At 43.0% G+C, this 25932-nt stretch overlaps 1 protein-coding gene across 5 annotated transcripts in view; it reads left to right on the top strand.

Moving 5' to 3' along the window:
• The window catches only part of rgmb (repulsive guidance molecule BMP co-receptor b), a 217539-nt gene that overhangs the window by 185859 nt on the left and 5748 nt on the right, over nt 1–25932 (top strand). For 2 of the 5 annotated variants that reach the window (XM_073067752.1, XM_073067773.1), the window contains exons 2-4: nt 7185–7222; nt 23854–24026; nt 24985–25517. In XM_073067752.1, the coding sequence (XP_072923853.1) occupies nt 7185–7222; nt 23854–24026; nt 24985–25517 (744 nt within the window). Of the gene's footprint in view, nt 1–7184; nt 7223–14912; nt 15239–22970; nt 23036–23669; nt 23694–23853; nt 24027–24984; nt 25518–25932 lie in introns of those variants that run through there. The other 3 variants (XM_073067759.1, XM_073067767.1, XM_073067783.1) reach the window with 3 other exon arrangements.

The following is a 25932-nucleotide window of genomic DNA, read 5'->3' on the forward strand; positions in this document are numbered from 1 at the left end:
GCGTCACTAGGGGACTGCCCCCTGCAGCCCCTCTTTTATCTTGACTTGCAGGATTGTAGATGTCAATCAAGGTGGGGTGATGCAATTCCCACCCCACATTGCCCGAGGGTGTACACGTAGCATAGCTGGCACGTAGCATAGGGTCGCAATCCACAAAGATGTCTCCAAGAAACAATGGTCAAATCCGTTGCGTTGTCTTTCTGAGGATTCTCTCTCATTTCCTGGGTCCAAGACCCAAATTAATAGCGATCTTGCGATTCTCAGGAAGGACGGGGCTGGGATCATAACAATACTCAGTGGCTAATTAGGTACGCCTGTACACTTGCTTGTTCATGTAAATATCTAAGTCAATCATGTGGTAGCAACTCAATGCAAGAAAGCATGCAGATATGGTCAAGAGGTTCCGTTGTTGTTCAGACCAAATATCAGAATGGGGAGAAATCCAGTGAGCAGCAATTCTGTGGGCGAAAATGCCCTGTTGATGAGAGAGGTCAGAGGAGAATGGCCAGACTGGTGTAAGCTGATAGGAAGGTGACAGTAACTCAAATAACCATGTGTTTATAAGTGTGGTGTGTAGAAGAGCATCTCTGAATGCACAACACGTCAAACCGAAGTGGATGTGCTCCAGCAGCAGAAGACCACCAGCAAATACTCAGTAGCCGCTGTATTAGGTACAGGAGGTACCCAGCAAAGTGGCCTCTGAGTATACTAGCGCATTTGAGTTCACAGGGGGAACAAGCTGGAGTTAAACTCAAATTTCCCAACCCGAATTGCCTTTGAATGAGGCTTCTCAATCAAAACTGAATCAGAGCATCATCAATTTTCGAAAGCCATTACAATGATGAAAAGTAATTTTCTCCTCCTGTGGCGTTTCTTTCAAATGGTTTAGCCAGAGAAAAATCTCAGTGACTTCATCTGACCGAAGAAATTGCATTTCTCTACAGCCTTTGATCATCTTTGACACATTTCGGTGCTTCAGCGTGAATTGGAATTGTGATATTAATAATAATTCCAATAATTGTGTGAGTCAGTCAATTTGTACACTACAGAGAGCACTGAGAAAATGACCAAATAATCCTTTAGCAGTGTTGGTTCAGGAATACACTCAGTGGCACTTTATTAGGTACCCCCCTGTACAGGAAGAACCTAATAAACTGGCCACTGAGTGTATGTTCATGGTCTTCTGCTGCTGTAGCCCATCCACTTCAAGGCTCACTCTATTGTACATTCTGAGATGCTATTCTGCACACCACAGTTGTAATGTGATTATTTGAGTTACTGTCACCTTCCTGTTAGCTTGAACCAGTCTGGCCATTCTCCTCTGACCTCTCTCATTGACAAGGCGTTTTCGCCCACAGAACTGCCTATCACTGGAAGTTCTTTTTTTGTTTCTCATGCCATTCTCTGTAAATTCCAGAGTCTGTTGAGCATGAAAATCCCAGGAGATCAGCAGTTCCTGAGATGCCTTCTACCCATATCCCTTGACTCCGCTATCTTTAAGAGCTCTATCTAACTCTTTCTTGAAAGCATCCAGAGAATTGGCCTCCACTGCCTTCTGAGGCAGAGCATTCCATAGATCCACAACTCTCTGGGTGAAAAAGTTTTTCCCGAACTCCATTCTAAATGGCCTACCCCTTATTCTTAAACTGTGGCCTCTGGTTCTGGACTCCCCCAACATCGGGAACATGTTTCCTGCCTCTAGCGTGTCCAATCCCTTAATAATCTTATACGTCTAAGTCACTAGACATAAGTCTAAGTCACTTAGATTGCATTTCCTCCCCCATTCTGATGTGTGATCTGAACAACAAAGGAACCTTTTGACCATGTCTGCATGCTCTCATGCTTCCACATGATTGGCTGATTAGGTATTTGCGTTAACAAGCAGGTGTACAAGTGTACCTAATAAAGTGGCCACTGAGTGTAAGTATTTACCAGGAGAGTCCTAGAGCAGAATCATGCATCCCCTGGGATGGCAGTCAGGGTCACTTCTTTATAGCTTCTCATCATCGTTATGATGCAGAGAGCATCTATGCACCTTATAGTGTCTGTGCTGGGTCTTAGGGCAAATTTGTCATCCCAGCAGAATCATAGAATTATTAAGGTTGTGTCTCACCTGAAAACAGTGTAGACTCTTTCCACACTGCACTGTACAGTACAGTGATACTGGTATATTATTGCCACAGTTGTATAAAACGTTGGTGAGGTCCAATTTGGAGGATTACGTGCAGTTTTGGTCATCCACCTACAAGAAAGATGTAACTAAGGTTGAAAGAGTACTGAGAATATTTACAAGGATTCTTCCGGAATGGATAGGTTAGGACTTTATTCCTCGGAACATAGAAGATTGAAGGGAGATTTAATAGAGGTATACAATATTATGAGGGCTGTAGGTGGGGTAAATACAAGCAGGTTTTTTTTACCACTGAGGTTGGGTGTGACTACAAACAGAGGCCATGGGTTAAGGGTGAAAGTTGAAAAGTTTAAGGGGAACATGAGGGGAATCCTTCAGTCAGAGGGTGGTGAGAGTGTGGAATGAGCTGCCGGCTCAAGTTTATTTAATTTTAAAAATTCATTTATTTATTTAGAATAGGCCCTTCAAGGCATGCCTCCCAGCAAAACCCCGATTTAATCCGAGCCTAATCACAGAACAATTTACAGTGACCAATTAACCTACCAACTGATATGCCTTTGTGGCAGGAAATTGGATCACCCAGGGCAAAACCCAGGGAGTCACAGGGAGAATGTACAGATTCTTTACAGACAGCGGCTGGAATTGAACCTGGGATTGCTGGTACTGTGCTAACCACCACACTACCATGCCGCCCTAATTGAGCTCCCACACCTGTTCAACATTTAAGAAATGTTTTGATAGGCAAATGGATTGTAGGGCTATGGAAGGGTATGGTCCCAGTGCAGGTCAGTGGGAGTTGGCAGTTTAAATAGGTTGGCATGTACTAATTAGATGGGCCAAAGGGCCTTTTTCTGTGCTGTACTTTTCTGTGACTCTCTGTACCAAGATATAGTGAAAAGGTTTTACGTATTTTATATTACACGTAATCTCCAATCTGCAACGCTCTAATTTAACCTGTTCTGCCACGTTTGGTGAGTAATGCTGACTGCATGGCTCAGAATTATGCAGTTGTGTCCCATAGTCACAGTGAGTGACTGGAAACAAGATGATCTGTGGCTGAACAGGATGTGCTGTCAATAACCTTCCAGCAATGTCGTTCCCTGCAGTCCGCAGACGAATGAACTCTTGTCACTGCCACTCCAGCTGTCTGGTGCAAGAGCAGTCCAGCTCATGGCACACAACCCTGCCTTCTGTTGCTGTTGCCCTTGCATCAAATTAATCTCTGCTTTAGGGTGATTAAGTCCCTACTACTTGCATCTGTCAATACGGTTTGTGAGAGCAAGATTTGAATGTGTTTCAAATCCTCGTTTTGGGGATAAACGAAAATATTTATGCTTTCTTCTGTTAGCTTGTTGGATTAGTCTAACGTGTTCAAAGCCTAGCTATAGAACAAAGAACATTACAGAACAGTACTACAGGTCCTTCAGCCCATAATGCTGTGCCGCCCTTTTAACCTACTCAAAGATCAATCTAACCCTTTCCTCCTACACAGCCCTCCATTTTTCTGTCATTCATGTGCCTATCTAAAAATTCCTTATATGTCCTGAGTGTACCTGCCTCTATCACCACCCTGACAGGGCATTCCATGCACCCACCACTCTGGGTAAAAAAACTTACATCTGACATCCTCCCCTATACTTCCCTCCAATCAGCTTAAAATTATGTCCTCTCGATTTAATCATTTCTGCCCTGGAATTAAGTCTGTGGCTATCCATGCAGTCTATGCCTCTCATCATGTTGTACCCTTCTATCAGGTCACCCCTCATCCTCCTTCGCTCCAAAGAGAAGAGCCCTAGCTAGCTCAACCTATCCTTCTGGGACACGTTCTCTAATCCACGTGTTAAGCAGTTTGTTCATTGTCCCTGTGACCCCATGCGTTTCCTCTGGGTGCTCCGGTTTCCTCCCACATTCCAAGGATGTACAGTTAGGGTGAGTGAGTTGTGAGCTTGCTATGTTGGCGACACTCGTGGGCAGCAGCCAGTACAAATTCACACTATGTTGCTTGTTGACCTAAGCTGTGCCTTTCACTGTATGTTTCAAGATAGATGTGACAAATAAAGCTAATCTTTAATCTTTCTGAAAGGATACTCCTTTTAGTCGATCGAACGAGGCTTGGCTGCATCTTCCTCATGGATGAATTGTCTGTTCCCAAGACTGTGAAAATTTACCGTTGGGAGAGATACCAGACAATGGCTGATTATTTATGAATCAATCTCAGCTTTAACTGATGTCTTCAGGAGGAAAATAATTTTAGAAAACACAGAGAAGCATGCTTCATCCCTTTCATGTGTATTCAACTGTATCATTTAGAAAATTGGGGTAGGAGCTTTTGTATTATTTATGGTGTGTGTTAGATGCCTTCATTTTTTTGAGGTGGCACAGTAGTGTAGTGGTTAGTACAGTGCTTTACGGTACAAGTGACCCAGGTTCAATTCCTGTTGCTGCCTGGGATGAGTTTGCACGTTCTTCACATGACCACATGGGTTACAACTTGGTCCTATGGTTTGCTCCCACAGTCCAAAGATGTTCCGGTTGGTAGATTAATCAGCCATTGTAAATTGTCCTCTGATTAGGCTAGGATTAAATTGGGGGATAGAAGCATAGAAAACCTGCAGCACAATACAGGCCCTTCGGCCCACAAGGCTGTGCCGAACATGTACTTACTTTAGAAATTACTTAGGGTTATCCATAGCCCTCTATTTTTCTAAGCTCTATGTGCCTATTCAGGAGCCTCTTAAAAGACCCTATCGTATCCACCTCCACCACCATCGCTGGGAGCCCATTCCACGCACTCACCACTCTCTGCGTAAAAAATTAGCCCTGACAGCTCCTCTGTACCTACTTCCAAGCACCTTAAGACTGTGCCCTCTTGTGTTAGCCATTTCAGCCCTGGGAAAAAAGCCTTTCCACACAATCAATGCCTCTCATCATCTTACTCACTTCTATCAGGTCACCTCTCATCCTCCGCCACTCCAAGGAGAAAAGGCAGAGTTCATTCAACCTATTCTCATAAGGCATGCTCCCCAATCCAGGCAACATCCTTGTAAATCTCCTCTGCACCATTTGTATGGTTTCCACATCCTTCCTGTAGTGAGGTGACCAGAACTGAGCACAGTACTCCCAAGTGGGGTTTAACCAGGGTCCTATACAGCTGCAACATTACCTCTCGGCTCTTAAACTCAATCCCACAGTTGATGAAGACCAATGCACCGTATGCCTTCTTAATCACGGCTGGGTGCTCCTGTTCAAAGGGCCAGAAGGGCTTATTTTGTCCTGTATCTCAATAATAAAGGCTGTCCATGCTAGAGCAACTTAAGTCTTTTTGAGGATGTCTGAAGTTACGATTCAGCAGATGCACTTGTTATAAATATGGGCCTTGTTTGACTCAGTCACAAGCAAGAGAAATCTGCAGAAGCTGGAAATCTAAGCAGCACACACAAAATGCTGGAGGGACTCATCAGGCCAGGCAGCATCTATGGGAAAGAGTACAGGGAAGATGTAAACTTCTTCAGGGTAGGCATCCCTGGAAGAGACTTTGCAGTGTAGTATGTTGAAGGGTCTCGGCCTGAAACCTTGACTGTACTTTTTTCCATAACTGCTGCTTGACCTCCTGAGTTCTTCCAACATTTTGTGTGTGTGTTGCTTGTTTGGCTGAAAACTCCTTTGGTGACTTGTTGCAAGAACAATGAATTTTAATTTGACTTCACCTCATAAAGAGTGAAATATTCCCATTATTTCCTTTAGCAGATTTATTATTTTCATTCATCTAATCTTCCTGAACATTGAAACAACTATGCAAAGTAAATCCTTGGTCATATTGGTGTAATTGGGTGGTGTGGGCTCTGGGGCCAATTGGGCCTGTTACTGTTGTATCTCTAAATCTAAATGACAAAGGAAGAAAAAGCCCGTGCAGCACAACTAGTCAATGTTGGCATACGTATTTCACTCAAACTTTTTCCTCATTTTAGGGATGGCAGAGTAGCATAGCGGTTAGCAAAACGCTATTATGGCGCCAGTGATGCAGGTCCAATTCCTGCCATCTGGCCCGCTGAGCCTGCACCACCCAATTACACCAATATGACCAAAGATTTCAATAAATTTACCTTGCAAAATAGTTTCAGCTCTTTCCTGCAAATGGAAACATATTCCCTGCATCTGTTCTACCAAGGTCCTTCGTTCTCTCAGTCACCTCTCAATCTTTTTGAGAGAAAAGAGAGTAAGTCTCTTTGTTCTTTCTTAATGTATATTCTCACATTGGCCACTTTATTATGTAACTCCTGTAATTAATAAAGAGGCCACTGAGTGTTTGTTTGAGATCTTCTGATGCTGTGGCCCAGGCACTTCAAGGTTCAACATGTGTGTTCAGATATACTCTTCTGCACATGCCTGGTTATCTGAGTCACTGCCGCCTTCCTGTCAGTTTGAACTAGTCTGGCCATTCTCCTCTGGTCTCTCTCACTAACAAGGCATTTTTTCCCACAGAACTGCCACTTTCTGGATTTTTTTTGGTCGTTTTGCACTATTCTCTGTAAACTCTAGAGACTGCTGTGCGTGAAAATCCCAGGAGATCAGCAGTTTCTGAGATATTCAAACCACCTCGTCTGGCACCAACAATCATTCCACGGTCAAAGTCACTCAGATTATATTTCTTCCCCATTCAGATGTTTGGTCTGAACAACAAGAAGACATCTTGACCATGTTTGTATGCTTTTATGCATTGAGTTGCTGCCACGTGATTGGCTGATTAGATATTTGCAGTAATGAGCAGGTGTATCTAATAGAAGGTACCACTGCATTTCTGATATTACCTGTGTATGTCCTCACATTCTGGGATCATCAGAGAGAGGGGCGAAAGGATTTCACTTCTTTAAAATTGCGCAGACATTTGAAGAGCAGACTTAATTTGGCACAGTCCAGAATCAGAGCAAGCTAATTAGTATAACAGATGAGTTTCGTTGCCTGGTGATGTGTGAACTGTCGTTCTGTCAGAAGCCCTGCATTCTATCTTTGTGAGTGAAATGAACATCTTGATGTCTTCTGTGTTATTTTTCAGATGATTAAAAGCACCGTGGAGCTCAGAAGAATTTTCTGGTAAGTTTGCCTTTCTCCTTGCTTCTTTGCTCCTGCTATGGCAATTAGTCACCATTCTGTTTTCCTTTATTCTTTTTATATTATAATCTTTTTTTTTCCTTTACCATTAGGGGATCTATTTCCCTTACAGAGTCAACAAATCATTACTACATCGGTTGTTACCCCAACAAGTTAAACATTGTTTTGGATTTTATAGCATGAGCAGGTTTATCTTTTATTTTAATATGTAGTCATAATCTGAGAATGTTTAGTGCATCTTCTTTGCTTATTTGAATAAGCAGTGTTAAGAATTTGAACAAGATCCACATCTTCTCCAAAAGGAAATTGTGGGCTTAATTAGGAAAGGGAAAAAAGATTATGAGAGAAAGCTGGCAGGGAACATAAAAACTGACTGTAAAAGCTTTTATAGATACGTGAAAAGAAAAAGATTGGTCAAGACAAATGTAGGTCCTTTACAGTCAGAAACAGGTGAATTGATCATAGGGAACAAGAGATGGCAGACCAATTGAATAACTACTTTGGTTCTGTCTTCACTAAGGAGGACATAAATAATCTTCCAGAAATAGTAAGGGACCGAAGGTCTAGTGAGATGGAGGAACTGAGGGAAATACATGTGAGTAGGGAAGAGGTGTTAGGTAAATTGAAGGGATTAAAGGCAGATAAATCCCCAGGGCCAGATGGTCTGCATCCCAGAGTGCTTAAGGAAGTAGCCCAAGAAATAGTGGATGCAATAGTGATAATTTTTCAAAATTCCGTAGATTCTGGATTAGTTCCTGAGGATTGAAGGGTGGCTAATGTAACCCCACTTTTTAAAAAAGGAGGGAGAGAGAAACCGGGGAATTATAGACCGGTTAGTCTGACATCGGTGGTGGGGAAAATGCTAGAGTCGGTTATTAAAGATGTGATAACAGCACATTTGGAAAGAGGTAAAATCATCGGACAAAGTCAGCATGGATTTGTGAAAGGAAAATCATGTCTGACGAATCTTATAGAATTTTTTGAAGATGTAACTAGTAGAGTGGATAGGGGAGAGCCAGTGGATGTGGTATATTTAGATTTTCAAAAGGCTTTTGACAAGGTCCCACACAGGAGATTAGTGTGCAAACTTAAAGCACACGGTATTGGGGGTATGGTATTGATGTGGATAGAGAATTGGTTGGCAGACAGGAAGTAAAGAGTGGGAGTAAACGGGACCTTTTCAGAATGGCAGGCAGTGACTAGTGGGGTACCACAAGGCTCAGTGCTGGGACCCCAGTTGTTTACAATATATATTAATGATTTAGACGAGGGAATTAAATGCAGCATCTCCAAGTTTACGGATGACACGAAACTGGGCGGCGGTGTTAGCTGTGAGGAGGATGCTAAGAGGATGCAGGGTGACTTGGATAGGTTAGGTGAGTGGGCAAATTCATGGCAGATGCAATTTAATGTGGATAAATGTGAGGTTATCCACTTTGGTTGCAAGAACAGGAAAACAGATTATTATCTGAACGGTGGCCAATTGGGAAAAGGGGAGATGCAACGAGACCTGGGTGTCATTGTACACCAGTCATTGAAGGTGGGCATGCAGGTACAGCAGGCAGTGAAAAAAGCAAATGATATGTTGGCATTCATAGCAAAAGGATTTGAGTACAGGAGCAGTGAGGTTCTACTGCAGTTGTACAAGGCCTTGGTGAGACCACACCTGGAATATTGTGTGCAGTTTTCGTCCCCTAATCTGAGGAAAGACATTCTTGCCATAGAGGGAGTACAGAGAAGGTTCACCAGGTTGATTCCTGGGATGACAGGACTTTCATATGAAGAAAGACTGGATCGACTAGGCTTATACTCACTGGAATTTAGAAGATTGAGGGGGGATCTTATTGAAACGTATAAAATTCTAATAGGATTGGACAGGCTAGATGCAGGAAGATTGTTTCCGATGTTGGGGGAGTCCAGAACGAGGGGTCACAGTTTAAGGATAAAGGGGAAGCCTTTTAGGACCGAGATGAGGAAAAACTTCTTCACACAGAGAGTGGTGAATCTGTGGAATTCTCTGCCACAGGAAACAGTTGAGTCCGGTTCATTGGCTATATTTAAGAGGAAGTTAGATATGGCCCTTGTGGCTAAAGGGATCAGGGGGTATGGAGAGAAAGCAGGTACAGGGTTCTGAGTTGGCTGATCAGCCATGATCATACTGAATGGCGGTGCAGGCTTGAAGGGCCGAATGGCCTACTCCTGCACCTATTTTCTATGTTTCTATGTGACTATATAATGGTATGATTTATTAGACCTTGAGCATTATTAATTATCTATGAGATAATTCATGTCTCAGATCTATTGTCAATTTTAAATAATGTCAGTGAGATAAAAAAACATTCCACCTTGTTGTAGGAAACTGCATGACATTTAAATTTAACAGGTACAGGCCATGCTCAGGTAACAAACTGGTTCGATTTTGTTCGTAAGTTGGAAAATACTTAACAATCACTCTATCTAGTTGTAGTGCGATCACTCGAGTTGAGATTACTGCTCTTCTAAGGGGTGGTCTGTTGGTGGGTCCTCAGATCCTGCGGAGGCCGATCCGGGATCCACATATTCTGGTGCAGTGTGGGCAAGAGTAAGTGGTGACTATGGTTAGTGGTTGGGTCTTTTGGTTCTACAGTCTCTTTCATAACTGCCGCTTGTTCTCTGTGGCACAGCAAAGGTGATTCTCATGTAGCGCAGCTCCCTCTTGAACAGATTTCCTCCAGGTGTACCTACTGAGTGCAATGTCTTCCCAGTTTTTTAGATGGAATGCTCAATTTCTTTCGGATGACTTTGATGTTATCTTTGAACCATTTTCTTGGCCCACCAGGGGCTTGCTGACCTTCCTTCAGCTGGGAGTGAAGGTTCTGTTTGGCGAGACATGAGTTGGGCACCCAGATGATGTGAGTCTGAGGATCTTGGTATTGCTTTATTGTGGGGGAGATGCTGTTCATATTGGTCTCATCCAGTACACTGGTATTAGCGTGTCTGTACTAAATATAGTAATCACACCTCCACATTAAGACTGGTTTTTGAAGAGAAAACTATTACTTACAGACTTTAGTTTCTTGATTAATTAAGACATGAGAGATTATGGGCAGAAGGCATAGAAATGGGGTTGAGAAGGATAATAAATCAGCCATGATGGAATGATGGAGCAGACTCGATGGGCCAGATGGCCTAGTTCTGCTCCAATGTCTTATGGTTTTAGGTCTTATTTTCTGAATCTTAAGTCAGACTTCTGAATTTAATAATGTTATAGGAGCTCATTCCATACGTATGGCTGTTCACAAACATGCATTCCTAACGTGGAGACGTCCTGTATGCTTAAGCAATCTACCCGATTTAAAGAGCCATTTTGATCCCATTTTCTTCCCAGCACATTTCAAAAATAGACATGTTAAGTACATTCATTGTGTGAACTAATGGGAGGCCAAATTTTCATTGTCTCATTGTAATTGGCCCTTTGGGTTGTGGCAGTAATCTTGAAATTAATTTAAAGTTAATGTGATTCAAACAGAATTGTGAGTAATCTAATTGCATCGAGGATGTGTTATCGAGGTGGAGAGAAGAAGACTGCAGGAAAGGAGTGGCACAATCCCTTGGCCCTGTATTAATGTAGAGCCCTTAATGTGGATAAAACATATTGAGGCTCTATGAACAGAGAGAATCCAGACGAAGGTAGATACTAGGTCTAAGGGTTTTAGAGTGAATTCCAGGAATGGGACATGGTGGCTGTAGGCATTGATAGGGCAAGTGATGGATTGTCAGGAGAATGGAGTTACAATTAACTCTGTAATTGGTGCTGTGGATGGAGCAGATTATAGGGAAGGTGAGGGAAGGAGGGACGAGCTCCAAGGTTTTTTATTGATTTAAATACAATTTAATAATTGAATGAATACAGCTGTAAATTCAGATGAAAACAAAAATTGATCAGATCAGGCAATCAAACAGGCTGATGACCTTTCCTCGGAACTGGGCTGAATTACAGATGAACAGGTTTCAGGGTTCAGAGAGGAGGGGAGGGTAGAGAAAAACATACATGTATGATAACTTTAAACTGGAGATAGGGTAAATTGACAAGGCCTGTGACCGGTGGAGTGCCGCAGGGATCGGTGCTAGATCAGTTGTTGTTTGTCATCTATATCGAAGATCTGGGTGATAATCTGGGAAACTGGATCTGCAAGTTTGTGGATCGCGGGTGTAGTGGACAGTGAGGAAGGCTGTCATGGCTTGCAGTGGGATCTGGACCAGTTGGAAAAATGGCAGATGGAATTTAATGCGGACAAGTGCAAGGTTTTGCACTTCGGTAGGACCAATCAGGGTAGGTCTTACACTGTGAATGGTAGGGCACTGAGGAGTGTGGTAGAACAAAGGGATCTGGGAATATAGGTCCATAATTCATTAAAAGTGATGTCAAAAAGTAAGCTTTTGCCACATGGGCCTTCATTAAACAGAAGTACTGACTACAGGAGATGGGATGTTATGTTGAAGTTGTACAAGGCATTGGTGAGGCCTAATTTGGAGTATTGTGTGCAGTTTTGGTCACCTACCTACAGGAAAGATGTAAATAAGGTAGAAAGAGTACAGACAAAATTTACAAGGATGTTGCTGGGTCTGGAGGACCTGAGTTATATGAAAAAATTGAATAGGTTAGGACTTTATTCTTTGGAACATAGAAGACTGAGAGGAGATTTGCTAGAAGTATCCAAGATTATGAGGGGTATAGATAGGGTAAATGGAAACAGGCTTTTTCCACTGGTGTTGTGGGTTAAGTGTGAAGGGTGAAAAGTTTAAGGGGACCATGAAGGGAAACTTCTTTACTCAGAGGGTGGTGACAGTGTGGAACAATTTGCCAGCACAAGTGGTGCATGCAAGCTCAATTTCAACATTTAAGAGAAGTTTGGATAGGTACTTGGATGGTAGGCGTAAAGGTCTGGAGGACAATGTGCAGGTCGATGGGATTAGGTAGTTTAAGTAGTTAGGCACAGAGTGGAATGGCCGAAGGGCCTGTATTTTTCTATGACTCTATGATATAGGTGGAAGATTTAATGATGTGGACCAAATGGACAGCAAAGTTTTGATTGCCTGTAAGTTTACAAAATTGCAAAATGAGAGGCTGATCAGCAGACCAGTGATCTCTGCACTTGGTTAAGACTTACAGCAACAGATGAGATGTGATGGAACAGGGTAGAAGGAGCGAAGATGGGATTGGGAGCTTAGCCCAGGCTCCAACAGGAAGTGGGAATACTGAGGCAAATTGTCTGTTTTATGCAGGAATCCTCAATCTGCACATTTATGATAGGAAACAACGATGATGGCTTCGGCCGTCACAATGGGTCATTGGAAGAAAGTACCATTCATCTCGGTTCCCATACTGAGAGGGGATAAAGCCTTTGAGAAGAGAGCCGATTAACCCATGGGTACCATATGTGCTCATGTGGAGAGCAGAGTTTCCGTTAAAGCCAAGATCTAAAAAGTGAATGGACAAGAAGAACACTGAAACTGTAAATCTGGAATAACAACAGAAAGTGCTACAAATATTATGAGTGATCAAAAGAGTTAATTCTGTAGATTAATGATCCCTCATAACTGGAAAAGTAAAAAAACAAGTATCTCTATCTCTGATAATTTCTCCCCACCCCTCCCCCCTCTCTTTTCTCATTCTCCATTCTGGTTACCCTCTCAGCCCTTCTCTTCTCACCTGATTATCACCTCTCTCTGGTGCCCCTTCCTCCTTCCCTTTCTTCCATGATCCACTGTCCTCTCCTATCAGATTCCCTCTTCTTCAGCCTCTTACCTTTTGCACCTACAACCTTCCCACACTCCTCATTTCACTTAGCAACTGCCAGCTTGTACTCCTTCCCTCCTCTCCCATGCTGGCTTCTTCCCCCTTCCTTTCCAGTCCCAATGAAGGGTCTTCATCGAAACGTCAACTGTTTGTTCCCCTCCATAGATGCTGCCTGACTTGCGTGTGTAAATGAAGTGTGTGTTGCTTGAACTGCAGATGGATAGCATCCACCCTATCACAGATGTTTTGTTTGCTCTCTCTCCACCCCTTACGGTAGGCCTGATGACACAGTGCTTTAGCCCAGTCAATAACAAATGAGGGCAGTTAGAGAGAAAAGAAATTAAGAGTGTGTGCTTGAACTTTGAGGTACAGAGTGCAGTAATTGCTGGAACCCTAAGCAACCCAGGAATGTTAGAAACACTCAGCATATCAAGCAATATCTGCAGAGAGAAGACGATATTACAGGTGGATGACCTGATATCAGAATAAATCGAATACATTATCATTCCACAAGCACGACTGTGAGTGTCCTGTCAACTCTCACTTTAATCTTCATTCCACTCGCCCTCTTTGGTCCTTTGCACTGCTTCAACCAAAGTCAAAATTGAGTCAATGTTGCTGTTGTTCTGTTCTTGTTGTTGTTGCTTCTCTTGTTCTGCTGAATTTTGTGGGCACGTTACATTGGTGCTGGAATATTCAAGTTGGTAACATCAACTTGACAACACCACTGTCATGGCCCGAATCAACGGTGGTGATAAATCAGCATATAGGAGAGAGATTGAAAATCTGGCTGAGCGGTGCCACAGCAATAACCTCTCACTCAATGTCAGCGAGACCAACTTGATGCAGTCTTTCATTGATTCTGTTATGGTTAGTATTCTGTGGATTTATTGAGTATGCCTGCAAGAAAATAAATCTCAGGGTTGTTATGGTGACATAAATGTACCTTGATAATAAATTTACTTTGAACTTTGAATGTGTGGCGACCCTTGCGGGCTGCCCCTGCACATCCTTCAGTAGTGTTGTTCATTGATGCAAATAACATGTTTGCTGTATGTTTCAATATATATGTGTCAAATAAATTAACCTGAATCTGAAGATTAGCTTGAGAAATGGCATGTCATGTCCTAGGGACCGGAAAGATGGTTGGCTATATTGATGCAGTTTAAATTGGAGAGATATACTGAAAGTAATACCACGATATTGGCTGAAGTGTACAATGGGTAGGTGAAGGACTCATAAAATATGCAATGAAAACAAGGCTTTAGAATTACAAACTGATTTAAATTTAACTATGGATCGTTGGAATAATGAAATACATAGTTGTATTCCATTTGAAAAAATTACGTATAATTTAAGAAATGAATATGAGATATTTTTGAAAATTTGGTCACCATACTTACGAAAGATAGGATTAGATACATAGGTCCTTTGAAGATAAAATTATAGTAATTGGGGAAAGTGAAAATAAATATCAAAATTATTTTGAACTCCATGGAACATGTGGGGATCCTCCGATATCCAGCAATCTTTCTTCTCTTTTCTTTCTTTTTTTTTTCTTTTTCTTTAGATAAGGGTTAAGGGGAGGGGGGAGGGTTAATATCACTTTTCTTACTATTTTATTATTACATTTATTCTTGTAATTTCTAAAATTCAATAAATAAATAATATTTAAAAAAAGAATTACAAACTCGCGTCCCTTTCCCCATACCATTCTGATATGGCAGTCCATGGCCTCCTCTTTTGCCCCGATGAGGCCACCCTCGGGCTGGAGAAGTAACACCTCATATTCTTTCTAGATGGCCGCCAACCTGATGGCATGAACATCGATTTCTCTTGGTAATTATTCTTTTTCCCTCCTCCTTTCCTCTTCTTCTATTCCCCACCCTGGAGCATCAGACTAGAAGTCCCTACAAAGGACTGTGAGAACAGCTGAGAGGATCATAGGGGTCTCCCTACCACCTATCAGGGACATTTATCAACACGTACAACATGCTGGAGGAACTCAGCGGGTCGGGCAGCATCCATGGAAACGAGCAGTCAACGTTTCGGGCTGAGACCTTTATTGGAGTGCTGTGTACTCAGGGCCCTTAGTGTTATTAAGGATCTCATCCATTCATCCAGCATCGTCTTTGACTTTCTAACATCAGGCAGGAGACTACGATGCATAAAAACAAGAACGGTGATGCACCATCAATAACTCTGAGACGTGAGTTAAGGTAGGCTTGCGGTCGGTGGAGGGAAGGGGGCCCTTAAAGTCAACACTCAGTCGCTCAAAGGGGCGGGTGGCCTTGATAAGTTGTGCCTTTTCAGGACAGTAGAAGTGCGGTTTGCACTCAGCGCAGACTTGGCAGTCCCTGATCATCGTCCGGATGTCCTCAAGGGAGTAAGGCAGGTTCCGGGCTTTCACGAAGTGGTAAAATCGAGTGATCCCCGGGTGGCAAAGATCTGCATGGAGGGCGTATAGCTGGTCGAGCTGCGCGCTGGCACACGCTCCCCGGGATAGGGCATCAGGGGGCTCATTGAGCCTTCCAGGCCGGTACAAGATATCATAGTTGTAGGTGGGCCTTTATACCGGGGTCTGTGGGAGGAGCCACAGGAGCAATCAGCGGGGGGGGGGGCGTGTCCAGACAGGTATATGTAGTTCACCACAAACGGTCAGGATGAAAAAGTTTCTTCCTCCAGGCCATTAGGCTTCTGAACTTCCTGCCGCATCGTATTTGTAGTGTCACTAGTTAATCTGTTCCTTACCTTAGTAGGCAGTTGTTGATCCTAGGAGATGATGGGTTTGTGCCTCTGATGGACTGTGTCCTCTCCGGGGCACAAGCCTGGTCGGGAAGATTTGAAGAACCAGCTGTTGCCCATGCAGTGGGTTCCCCCTCTCCATGTCACTGTTGTAGTCCAAGGGAAGGGCAAGCGCCGATACAGCTTGGCACCAGTGCCGCCGCAGAGGTCGCCAGAGCGAAGCTGCAAGCAACATAAAACTGCCTTAGGGATCCCAGCTCTGGATTTCTTCCGCAAGATTTACTCCCGAAGCTTTTCCCATGTGTGGGTATGGCTGCAAGGCAGCAGAGGTTTAAAATCAGAGTTTTCCTTCTCCCACCTTACAATATTTAATATTAATGCACTTTAGTTTGTTGTTTATGTGTGATTCATCTGTATATTTTATCTTTATCTTCATAGGTTATCATGTGTTATGTGTACTACTGTGCCTTACACCCTGCTTTGAAGAAACGTTCTCTTGTTTCTATGTTCATAATGCAGTTATATATGTATACATAAATGACAATATACTTGACTTGACTTACCTCTTCTCATCACCCGCCTATCACCTCTCCTTTCCTTATTCCTATGCTCCACTCTCCTCTCCATTCAGATTTTTTCTTCTCCAGCCTCTCACCCTTCCCACCTACCTGGCTTCACCAATCACCTCCTAGCTATTCCAATTTCCCCTCCCGCCATCTTTATATACTTGTCCCTTCCTTTCCAGTCTTGGCCCGAAACGTCGACTGTTTCTTCATTTCCACGGATTTCTTATTTATTTATTGAGATGCAAGGCAGAATAGGCCCTCCTGGCTCTTCAAGCTACACTGGCCAGCAATCCCCGATTTAACCTCGGCCTAGTCACAGGACATTTACAATGAGGAAACCGGAGCACCTGGAGGAAACCCATGTGGCCACAGGGAGACCATACAAGCTCCTTACAGGCAGCCGTGGGAATTGATCCCTGGTCACCTGTACCGTTAGCTATCCAGACCAGACCTGCTGAGATCCTCCAGCACTTTGTGCATGTTGCTCTGGATTTCCAACATCTGCAGAATCTCTTGCATGCGTATCAAGTAGAAAACAATAATAAAACTTCATAATTCCCTGTCCCCGGAGATTTTAGAATTCTAGAATAAATCGCTAATTTTAAAAAGTTGTGTCTTTTTCTTAAATAGTAGTTCCTGCTTTTTATGTAGATGTTATATTGAAACTGAAACACTGCACCCAGATATGTAAATTAACAGCTGGCAGTTCTGAATGCAGTTTGATTCAAAAGAGAAGAAACTAAAATATAACCATATATATTCTATCAGCAGAAAATTATAGAGTTGGTCGATGATAGTTTTTCCTATATTCCTTCTGCTGAGTCTCTAGTGTTCACACTTATTAATCCAGCCAGGCAAACTGAGAGTGTAGGTGATGGGCCAGGATTTCAACAGTGAGGTGTGAACTGTGTTTCCATAAAACTTACTTACACCTTAAATATAAATCTGCTTTATTTAAACCATGGCAACACTCTTACACCTTTACTTATATTTCACAGTGAAATTAGATAAAAATCCTTTGGTCCAATAAACATTTGACCCTAAAGGTTCTCCTTACAATATGACTCCTCTTGTAGTCTCTATTATTAAGACACAGAGCATGTAATCTGGCAAGGAAGTTGTGAAGTTATAACAAAAAAAAACACTCTGAGGAATCCAATGTTGTCTAGCTTTTAAAAAATTCAGGAATTTTAGCAGAAACAATCAGTTGTATATAATCAAATTTCTGTGAATTTCTCTCCCAAAAAAGAACATTTATTATTAATAAAATAATCCTGATCAAGGGTCGTAGCCTGAAACGTGAAGTTTATTCCCCACACAGATGCTGCCTGACCTGCTAAGTTCCTCCAGCTTTTTATGTGTGTTGCTCAAGATTTCCAACATCTGCAGAATCTCTTATGTTTATTACACCAGACAACAAAGATTTTGCTTCCTGAATACTTTTGGGAGTATCTTATGGATTTTGGGCTGCTGATCATGTAAATCACTGTGAAATTTCCCTATCATGCGCCATTTTTGAAAGCATCTATATTTGCTATTTCAGTTGCTAATTCAAGTCAAAATAACAAGATTAAGGAAGGCATTTTTGTGGTCCACAAATCAAACAGGTCATCAATGGCAGGCAATTTGAAAAACTCCTAGTGGGACTGAAGAAAATCACGTGGAAGGCAAGATGTTGAAAATTTCTTGGCAACGATAGAACACCAAACTACGTGCAGCTGATTGAAAACACGCTTCAAGCATACAAAACCATGAAGTGCAACATGTCACTAAAGATTCATTTTCTGCATTCCCCGTTTAGACTTCTTCCCTGCAAATCTTGGTGCTGTCAGTGACGAGCATGGTGAAAGGATTCACTAGGACATTGCGGCCATGGAGATCCAGTATTAGGGCAACTGGAATCCATCAATGCTGGCTAATTATTGTTGCAAGAGCAAGAAACCTCAGACACTGAGTACAAATGAAAATCATCAACAAAACATTTTTAGCTCAGTTCAACTATTGCAAAGCGTCAGCACCATTACGCAATTAAACATATTATATGCAATATAAGTTAAATTCTTGTTTTTCCAAATTCCTATGTGACACAAGTAGTCTGAAATTATATTTGTGTTCAACTTCAAGTGGTCTATCATAAACAAAAAAAATTCTGAGGAAACAATACTTCCAAAAAATGTTATTGTCCAATGTAATCCAAACCACAGTGAATTTCTCTCTCTAAAAGAAAACATTAATAAAATAGTCCTGATGAAGAGTCTCGGCCCGAAAAGTGACAGTTTATTTCCCTCCATAGATGTTGCTTGACCTGCTAACTTTCATCAGCATTTTATGTGTGTTGCTCAAGATTTCCAACAGCTACTGAATCTCTTATGTTTATTATTAATAAAATAGCAAGGAAAGCAATCTCTCAGAGAAGAGAAATTTTGCATTAATTTCAAGAGGGCTAGAATATAAAAACAAGGATGTAATGTTGAAACATTATAAAGCATTGCTGAGGCCTCTTTTGAAGTATTGTGAGCAGTTTTGGGCCTCTTATGTTAGAAAGGGTGTGCTGAAACTGGAGGGAGTTCAAAGGAGATTCATGAAAATGATCAAACACGAGGAAATCTGCAGATGCTGGAAATTCAAACAACACACACAACATGCTGGTGGAACACAGCAGGCCAGGCAGCATCTATAAGGAGAAGCACTGTCGACGTTTTGGGCCGAGACCCTTCGTCAGGACTAACTGAAAGGAAAGATAGTAAGAGATTTTAGAATGGAGGTGAGGAGGAGTTTCTTTAGCCAGAGAGTGGTAAATCTGTGGATTTTTTTGCCACAGGCAGCTGTGGAGGCCAAGTCTTTATGTATATTTAGGGCAGAGGTTGATAGATTCTTGATTGGTCAGGACATGAAGTGATATGTGGTGAAGGCAAGAGATTGAGGCCGAGAGGAAAAATGGATCAGCCATGCTGAAATAGTGGAGCAGTCTTGACAGGCCAAATGGCCTAATTCTGCTTCTGTATCTTATGGTCTGAGAGAAATTTAATAGGAATAAAATAACAAGGGGTGTTATTTCTCCTTAAAGAAGAGAAACTTATGGACAATTGGTGTGACTCAGAAGGAAGAACCTTCATTACAATCTCTTTCTAAATGACGGCTTACTTCAATAACTGCAAGTGATTCTTTCCAGATGCAAACAACAGTGTTTGATAAAGATAGGCTAAATTCTAGTGCTGACACTTCGACTTCCTTAGAACTGTGACTTTCATCAGCTGCAGTAAATTTATCAGAGTGAGAAAAGAGACAGTATTCGAGGGTTGTCTACTTCTTTTCCTTCTGTATGCAATTCTGTAATGGAGAAGTGCGCAAGTGACAACAGAATGGAGTCGTTTTCAGCAGGCTGCATTTTCACTGTCCAGAGCAGAATAGCGTCAGCTGGGAAGAAAGGATCAAGGATGAGTAAAAATGGAATCTTAAATAAAATCATAGACCATTGTGATCATGATTCAGCTTTGTGATGCTTCTGTATCTGAGCAAAATGGTGCAATCAGAGATCTCATTCATGGCTGTAAAAATCCCAAGCAATTGGACTGAGCAATTTTGAGTTTGTTCCGCCGTTCCATCATGGCTGATTTATTTTCTCTCTCAACCCCGTTCTCCTGCCTCGTCCTGCAATCCTTGATGCCCTTACTAATCAAGAAACCAGCAACCTCCGCTTCTTAGGGCGCCATGGTAGCATAGTGCTTAGTGTGACACCAATATGTCCGAGTTCAGAGTTCAGTTCCAACACTGTCTGGAGGGAGCTTGTGCGTTCACCCCGTAACTGTGTGGGTTTCGTCTGGGTGCTCCAGTTTCCTCCTGCCCCGATTAGTATGTTAATTGGTCATTGTAAATTGTCCTGTGATTAGGCTAGTATTACATAGGTGGGTTATTGGGCAGCATGACTCATTGGGTCAGAAGGGCCTGTTCCAAGCTGAATCTCTGAATAATAAATAAATCAATCCATTTGATGGTGACCCACCCATGAGGACTCAGTAAATAGTTACCCCATTGAGTGTCAGCTGCAGGTACTCTTTATGTTGTAGGCGGCCTGACACTTCAGTGGCACAAATATTCCTTTGCCACGCACCATTCACTACAGAACATACAGGCTTTGCAGTCCTGTTGTAGCCACTACATTTGTGTGGCTGGTCCCCGTCATCAATGACACCTGTGAAGTCATTGTGGGTGATTCGGTGACAATAGTGCCATCAAAAGCAAAATTTGAGATAAATTCTCCAGTGTACTGTAACTGATAGTCCTCCAACACCCCTGGATGTCTGCATGTGTCCTCTGCTCACACTTATTTCCATACACCCATTATGAAATACAGTAATGCAAGATAAAACTATTGCTATTTCTTGCATAGTGGCGGGAGTGGGTTAGTGCTTTGATTGGCAATGGGGGCTTTGGGATTTTGATGTTTCTATGATTCATTCTATGGGGTTTCTTGTATTGTGGACGTCTGTGAAGAGTAAGAATTTAAGGTTGTACAAAGGGTGATTGATATGTTCGTGGCCCAAGGTAGAGGGAGTCTACCTCAATTTTAGAAAACCTAGCACATTTATTTTTCAACATAGTCCCTTCCTACATGCACACACTTAGTCCAACAGTCGTGGAGCATACAGATCCTGGACCTCCAGAAAGTGTCCACGGATAGGTGATTGATAAGTTTGTGGCCTATGGTAGAAGGAGATGAGTTATACAGCTCTTGTTTCATGCACATGCAGGTCAACTTTTTGAGTGATTATGCAGAAAGTTTTGTTAATAACTCATCTCCTTCTACCTTAGGCCATGAACTTATCAATCACCGCTGCTGTGGACACTTTCTGGAGGTCCAAGATCCGTATGCTCCACAACCGCTGGACTAAGTGTGTAAATGTAGGAGGGGACTGTGTTCAAAAATAAATGTGCTAGATTTTCTAAAATTGACTCCTTCTACCTCGTATACTGTATACATTCTCTGATATTAAATTGAACCATTTGAAAACTTTACATTTATTACATGTTGAACCTAATTGTAAAGATAGAAGTAAATATTTCTAATTACTGACATCCCTCCTCCTCCGTTAATACAAATCGGTTACCCTCCCCAATGGGAATAAGAAAAAAATGTGCAATAATAAATATCTTTTCATGGCTTTCAGAAAGCTGTCAAAGTGCCATACAATAAATGACTTTCAAGTGCAGGGATCACTATCTAGTCACATCTGGCAGCCATTTTGCACATCCTCTGATCCTGAAAGCAGCCAAAAGATGAATTAACAATAGACCTGTTTTTGGAGGTGTAGTCAGGGGAGAAGCTTGTCAGGAAAACCTGGGGAAGTCATTCTCTCCAGTATCTCAACCATGGGCATAAGCAGATGAGGACCTGATTTATCATCTAATATGAAGGATTCTGCATCTGAAATAGTCACTGCACTGTTGTTTCAGCCTGATTGACGTGTAATATTGAAACCATAGCTGAAACCAAAATCCAATTACATTATCAACAGATCAGGAACACTCCGGAACATTGATGCATCTTGTAAAATAGGCTGTGCTTCCAATAGTCTGGAGTGTAACATTTTGTACGATGATATTCTAATCACTTGGTACAAGTTGGGAATTCTCTCAGGCTGTGGGAATCCACGGTCCACATTAGGAAAACTACCGTTTTAAAACAGTAAGGACCATTATATTATAAAATACCAAGTGCCAGTTCAAAGTCGTGTAAATTTGGACGCAATTCCACTTCTTCCCCACAAAAAGAAGTCGCGTGTTTTATTAGGGGGAGCGACTTGGTCGAAATCAGATCTTGTCTTGCTGGTGGAATGGGCGGGAGAGATCGATAGAGATTTGACCTCAGCGAGTTTTTGAGCATTCCCGAACAAAGAGTCGGAAAGGCGTTAGGAATGGACATTCGCTTGTCAGCCTCGGCTGTGTGGGTCTCGAGACAAAAATAGACGTGATTTAGAATGCTTTCAGTTTATTTACGTGCATATAGAGAGCATGTGGTAATGATTAGATTCAATGCATTCCGTCACCTTTTAAATAAATCATCTTTCGCTGGTTATTTATCAATATTGTACTCTGCAAGTAATCATAAAAGAAAAGAATATTTGACGGATGTCAAATTTCTATGGAAATAAATGGTTGTCGAGTGCGAGTGCTGAGGCTGTCAGCGAGCCGGTGCTGGTGGAGGCTGCTCCCGCGGCGCCCCCTCTAGGCGCTGCCGTTCACACAGCGCTGCGCGGCTGGTGATTCCAGCTCGCCCGCTGCACTCACTGCCTGGCCCATTGCTCAAATGTGGTTTAACACAAGCGTGAAGCATTTCGCAGCCAAATGACTTTAGCAACTAATTTGCACCAAATTATGGCCGCACATAAGAGAGCGGGGCAGCAGGGCAGAGGAGATTGCGATCTCCCGATAAATGTTTTGCTCCCTGCACGGTCATGGGCAGAAATCTTGAGCTGGACGGAACTGTAAGCTTGATCTCGGGGTTTGCCTCCCCGCCATGTGCAGTCTGCACACGCTCTGCTGGTCGACTGTGTGGTTCCCAGCCGTAACCTGAACTGCACACAGTGGATGTCACGGAGAAAAATATTTTTTAAAAAAACAGCCGAAGGTTTAACGCTCTCCTGCTGAAACCAAAATGGACAGATTTGGCTCTGGTTCTCGGGGTCACATTATTTTCCTATACTGGTTTGTTTTCTCCGCTGAGACCCAATTCCAACTGGGATTTTGCATAAGTTACAAACTATTGGTTTATTTGTTATTAATCAAATAATGAAGAAACGCACACAATCGATAAATGTCTCTATTTATCAAATAATGTATAGTTTCGTTTTAATCTGTGTTTCAGTTCACCATATCATTCCGGTTGGGAGGTCTGGTGTATATATTGCATTTTTTCTGCTATATCAGTCCATAGTCGTTCTTTTTTATATCTAAACTGTGCTAATTTTTCACCTATCTCAATATTTAATGCTAGCGAGGTTGCATTAAATTATTTTATATTGCATCCATTTTCTAACCTATGTCTTGTCTGCGTTTGTTATTTTCCCCCCTTCGGCTGTTGCTTCTCTCCGCTTTTTGCATTCTTCCTTTTGCTCACCCCCTCCTCCCCGAAGCACCTCAAGCTCTGACTCAACTCTCCGCCGCGATGAAGTCATGTTCTTCGGCGCAGCCTAACCTGTCAGCGGAAACTGTGGATCGCTGGCCTGGGAGCGGGGCGGGGGTGGAGGGCGATGATGGACGGTGGCGGTCCACCAATCACCGGACAGAACTGGTCCGGTGGAATGGTGCTCGGCCAATAGGCTGCGGAGTGGGCGGGAGTTCCGTGCTGGGCGGTGGGGTAAGGGTGAGTAGTGTGGCGGCGCAGGCTGGCGTGTGTTTGATGCGATAGCTGAGATTGATAGCGCTCGGGCAGACGCACCGTGCGGTATTGCACTGTTTGCATCCGAAAGCGATCTTGCATCCTCGGCTCTTCATTTTCCTTCATGCATCTTTCGCACCTACAGGTCGAGGAGTGGTTCCTGCAGCTGCTACCCCTTCTCGGTGGAGTATCTGAGAAACTCACTGCAACCTGAATGGATGGACATGGGGAAAACAGGCTTTTGCTACCCCGGGGCTGAACGGCCCGCCACAGCCTTCACCTTCTTGCTGCTTTTCATTTCGACGTTCGCCAACACAGGTAACCCTTTTTCCAATTCCTCAGCACCATCTGTAATATTAGCGTTCGGAGCTGTTCGGGATCTTAGCACCGCCGCTACTGTAGCTGGTCGTAGATTTTAAATGTTTATATTTGATGCAAGCAAAATTGCCCATAAATCTCTCTCGCTTCCAGCCAAACACTATCACCAGCTGGTTCGTTTATTTTGCAAACTTTCCTGACTGCAATCCGTTCACTCTCATCATTTTTGAGCAGGCATTTTCCTCGGTACGATGTAAACATTCCTAATTAAACTTAAGCAAATAACGGCTCACGTCGGGAAGAACTCGGTTGGAAGTGGTAACAGGATTTTTTCCCCCTTGGAGATTGCTAACAGGATTTAACCAGATCTTTCTTTCTTGATCTCTTGTTATTTGATTGTGTTTACTTAAAGTCCACAAATCAGCTCAAGTTACGAGCGGCGTGCAGTGACTGGATCGCCTCTTTCCTCTCTCTCGGCACTCCTTTATTTTTTTGTTCTGAATCTCCCCAAACATTTTAAAATGCTAACCAAGTTTGTTGCCTGGAGTCTGATTACGTGTTAAGAATAGATTTTCATTTTTAATCTTTACAAATCAGTATCTGACTTCCCGCACATGATACAGGGATTTTCTTTTGCCTAACTTGTGACATTTTAACTGCGAGCTGAACGATACGCTGCAATCCCAAACGCATTAAATTTAACCGCCTCACACTTCAAGCCTTTATATGGCAATACTTTGAAATTGTAAAGTTATCGTGCACTTCATTTCAGTAAATGCAAAAGGCTTATCTTCAATCATGAGGTTTAAAATAGTACCGAGCAGCGTTTTGCGAAAACTGATTTATCGTTCTGGAATGCAAGTATGTGTTTAACGGCAATTTGGCGCTACTGCATTGGTTTGTTTACAAGCGTTCGTCTGCTGGTTCCTGACTTTAAATTGTTTTTTTTATTTTGCAGGGTACTGCCAGCAGCAGTATCAGTGTAGGATTCAGAAGTGCACGACCGATTTCGTGGCCCTCACGTCGCATCTGAACACCGCTCTTAATGCATTCGCCTCCGAGTTCTGCATTGCCCTGCGGGCTTACGCCCTGTGCACGGAGCGGACAGCCAAAGCGTGCCGGGGCAACCTGGCTTTCCACTCGGCCACGCTGGGCATCAGCGACTTGATGAGCCAGAGGAACTGCTCGCGGGAGGGCCCCACGTCGATCGCGGCCCAGGACCTCGTACCCGTCAATCACAACATCGGCTTCTGCGACTACGACAACCGGGCGGCGGCGGCGGCGGCGGCGGCGAGCACCGAGCTGCGGGCTGCCCGCCGCCGCTACGTCTTCTGCGGCTTGTTCGGCGACCCGCACCTCAGGACTTTCCGGGATCACTTCCAGACTTGCAAAGTGGAGGGAGCCTGGCCCCTCATTGATAACGACTACTTGTCAGTGCAAGTAACCAACGTCCCTGTTGTGCAGGGATCCAGCGCTACAGCCACCAACAAGGTACCCTTCCCTTCGCTCTGTCCGGCCGCTGTTTCGCACTCATATTTTGGGAATGTAAGGGGAAAAGGAAAGAGATAAATGTTGGGAAAATCCCTGCCTTGAAGTGCTTGCACCTAGGGATGGGAGAGGATCTGTGCACCAGATATCCCGCCCTGAGTTGTAGTTAGTCTTCAAACTGTTTTAATTCTTTTACCTATAATGTCCCCAAACTTTTCCACTCAAATCACGTTCGGAATCAGATCTTAGTATCGCTGAGTTGTGTCGTGAGATTCGTTGTTTTGCAGCAGTATTAGAGTGCGATGTACATAAAGATACTATTTGTTACATTTTTAAATGTATATATATTTGGAGAGGGAAAGCAAAAATAGTGAGGTGGTGTTCACGGGCTGGTTCGTTGTAGGTTCAGAAATCCAAT

Source organism: Hemitrygon akajei, chromosome 2 (genome assembly GCF_048418815.1).
Source record: "Hemitrygon akajei chromosome 2, sHemAka1.3, whole genome shotgun sequence".
Lineage (NCBI taxonomy): Eukaryota > Metazoa > Chordata > Chondrichthyes > Myliobatiformes > Dasyatidae > Hemitrygon > Hemitrygon akajei.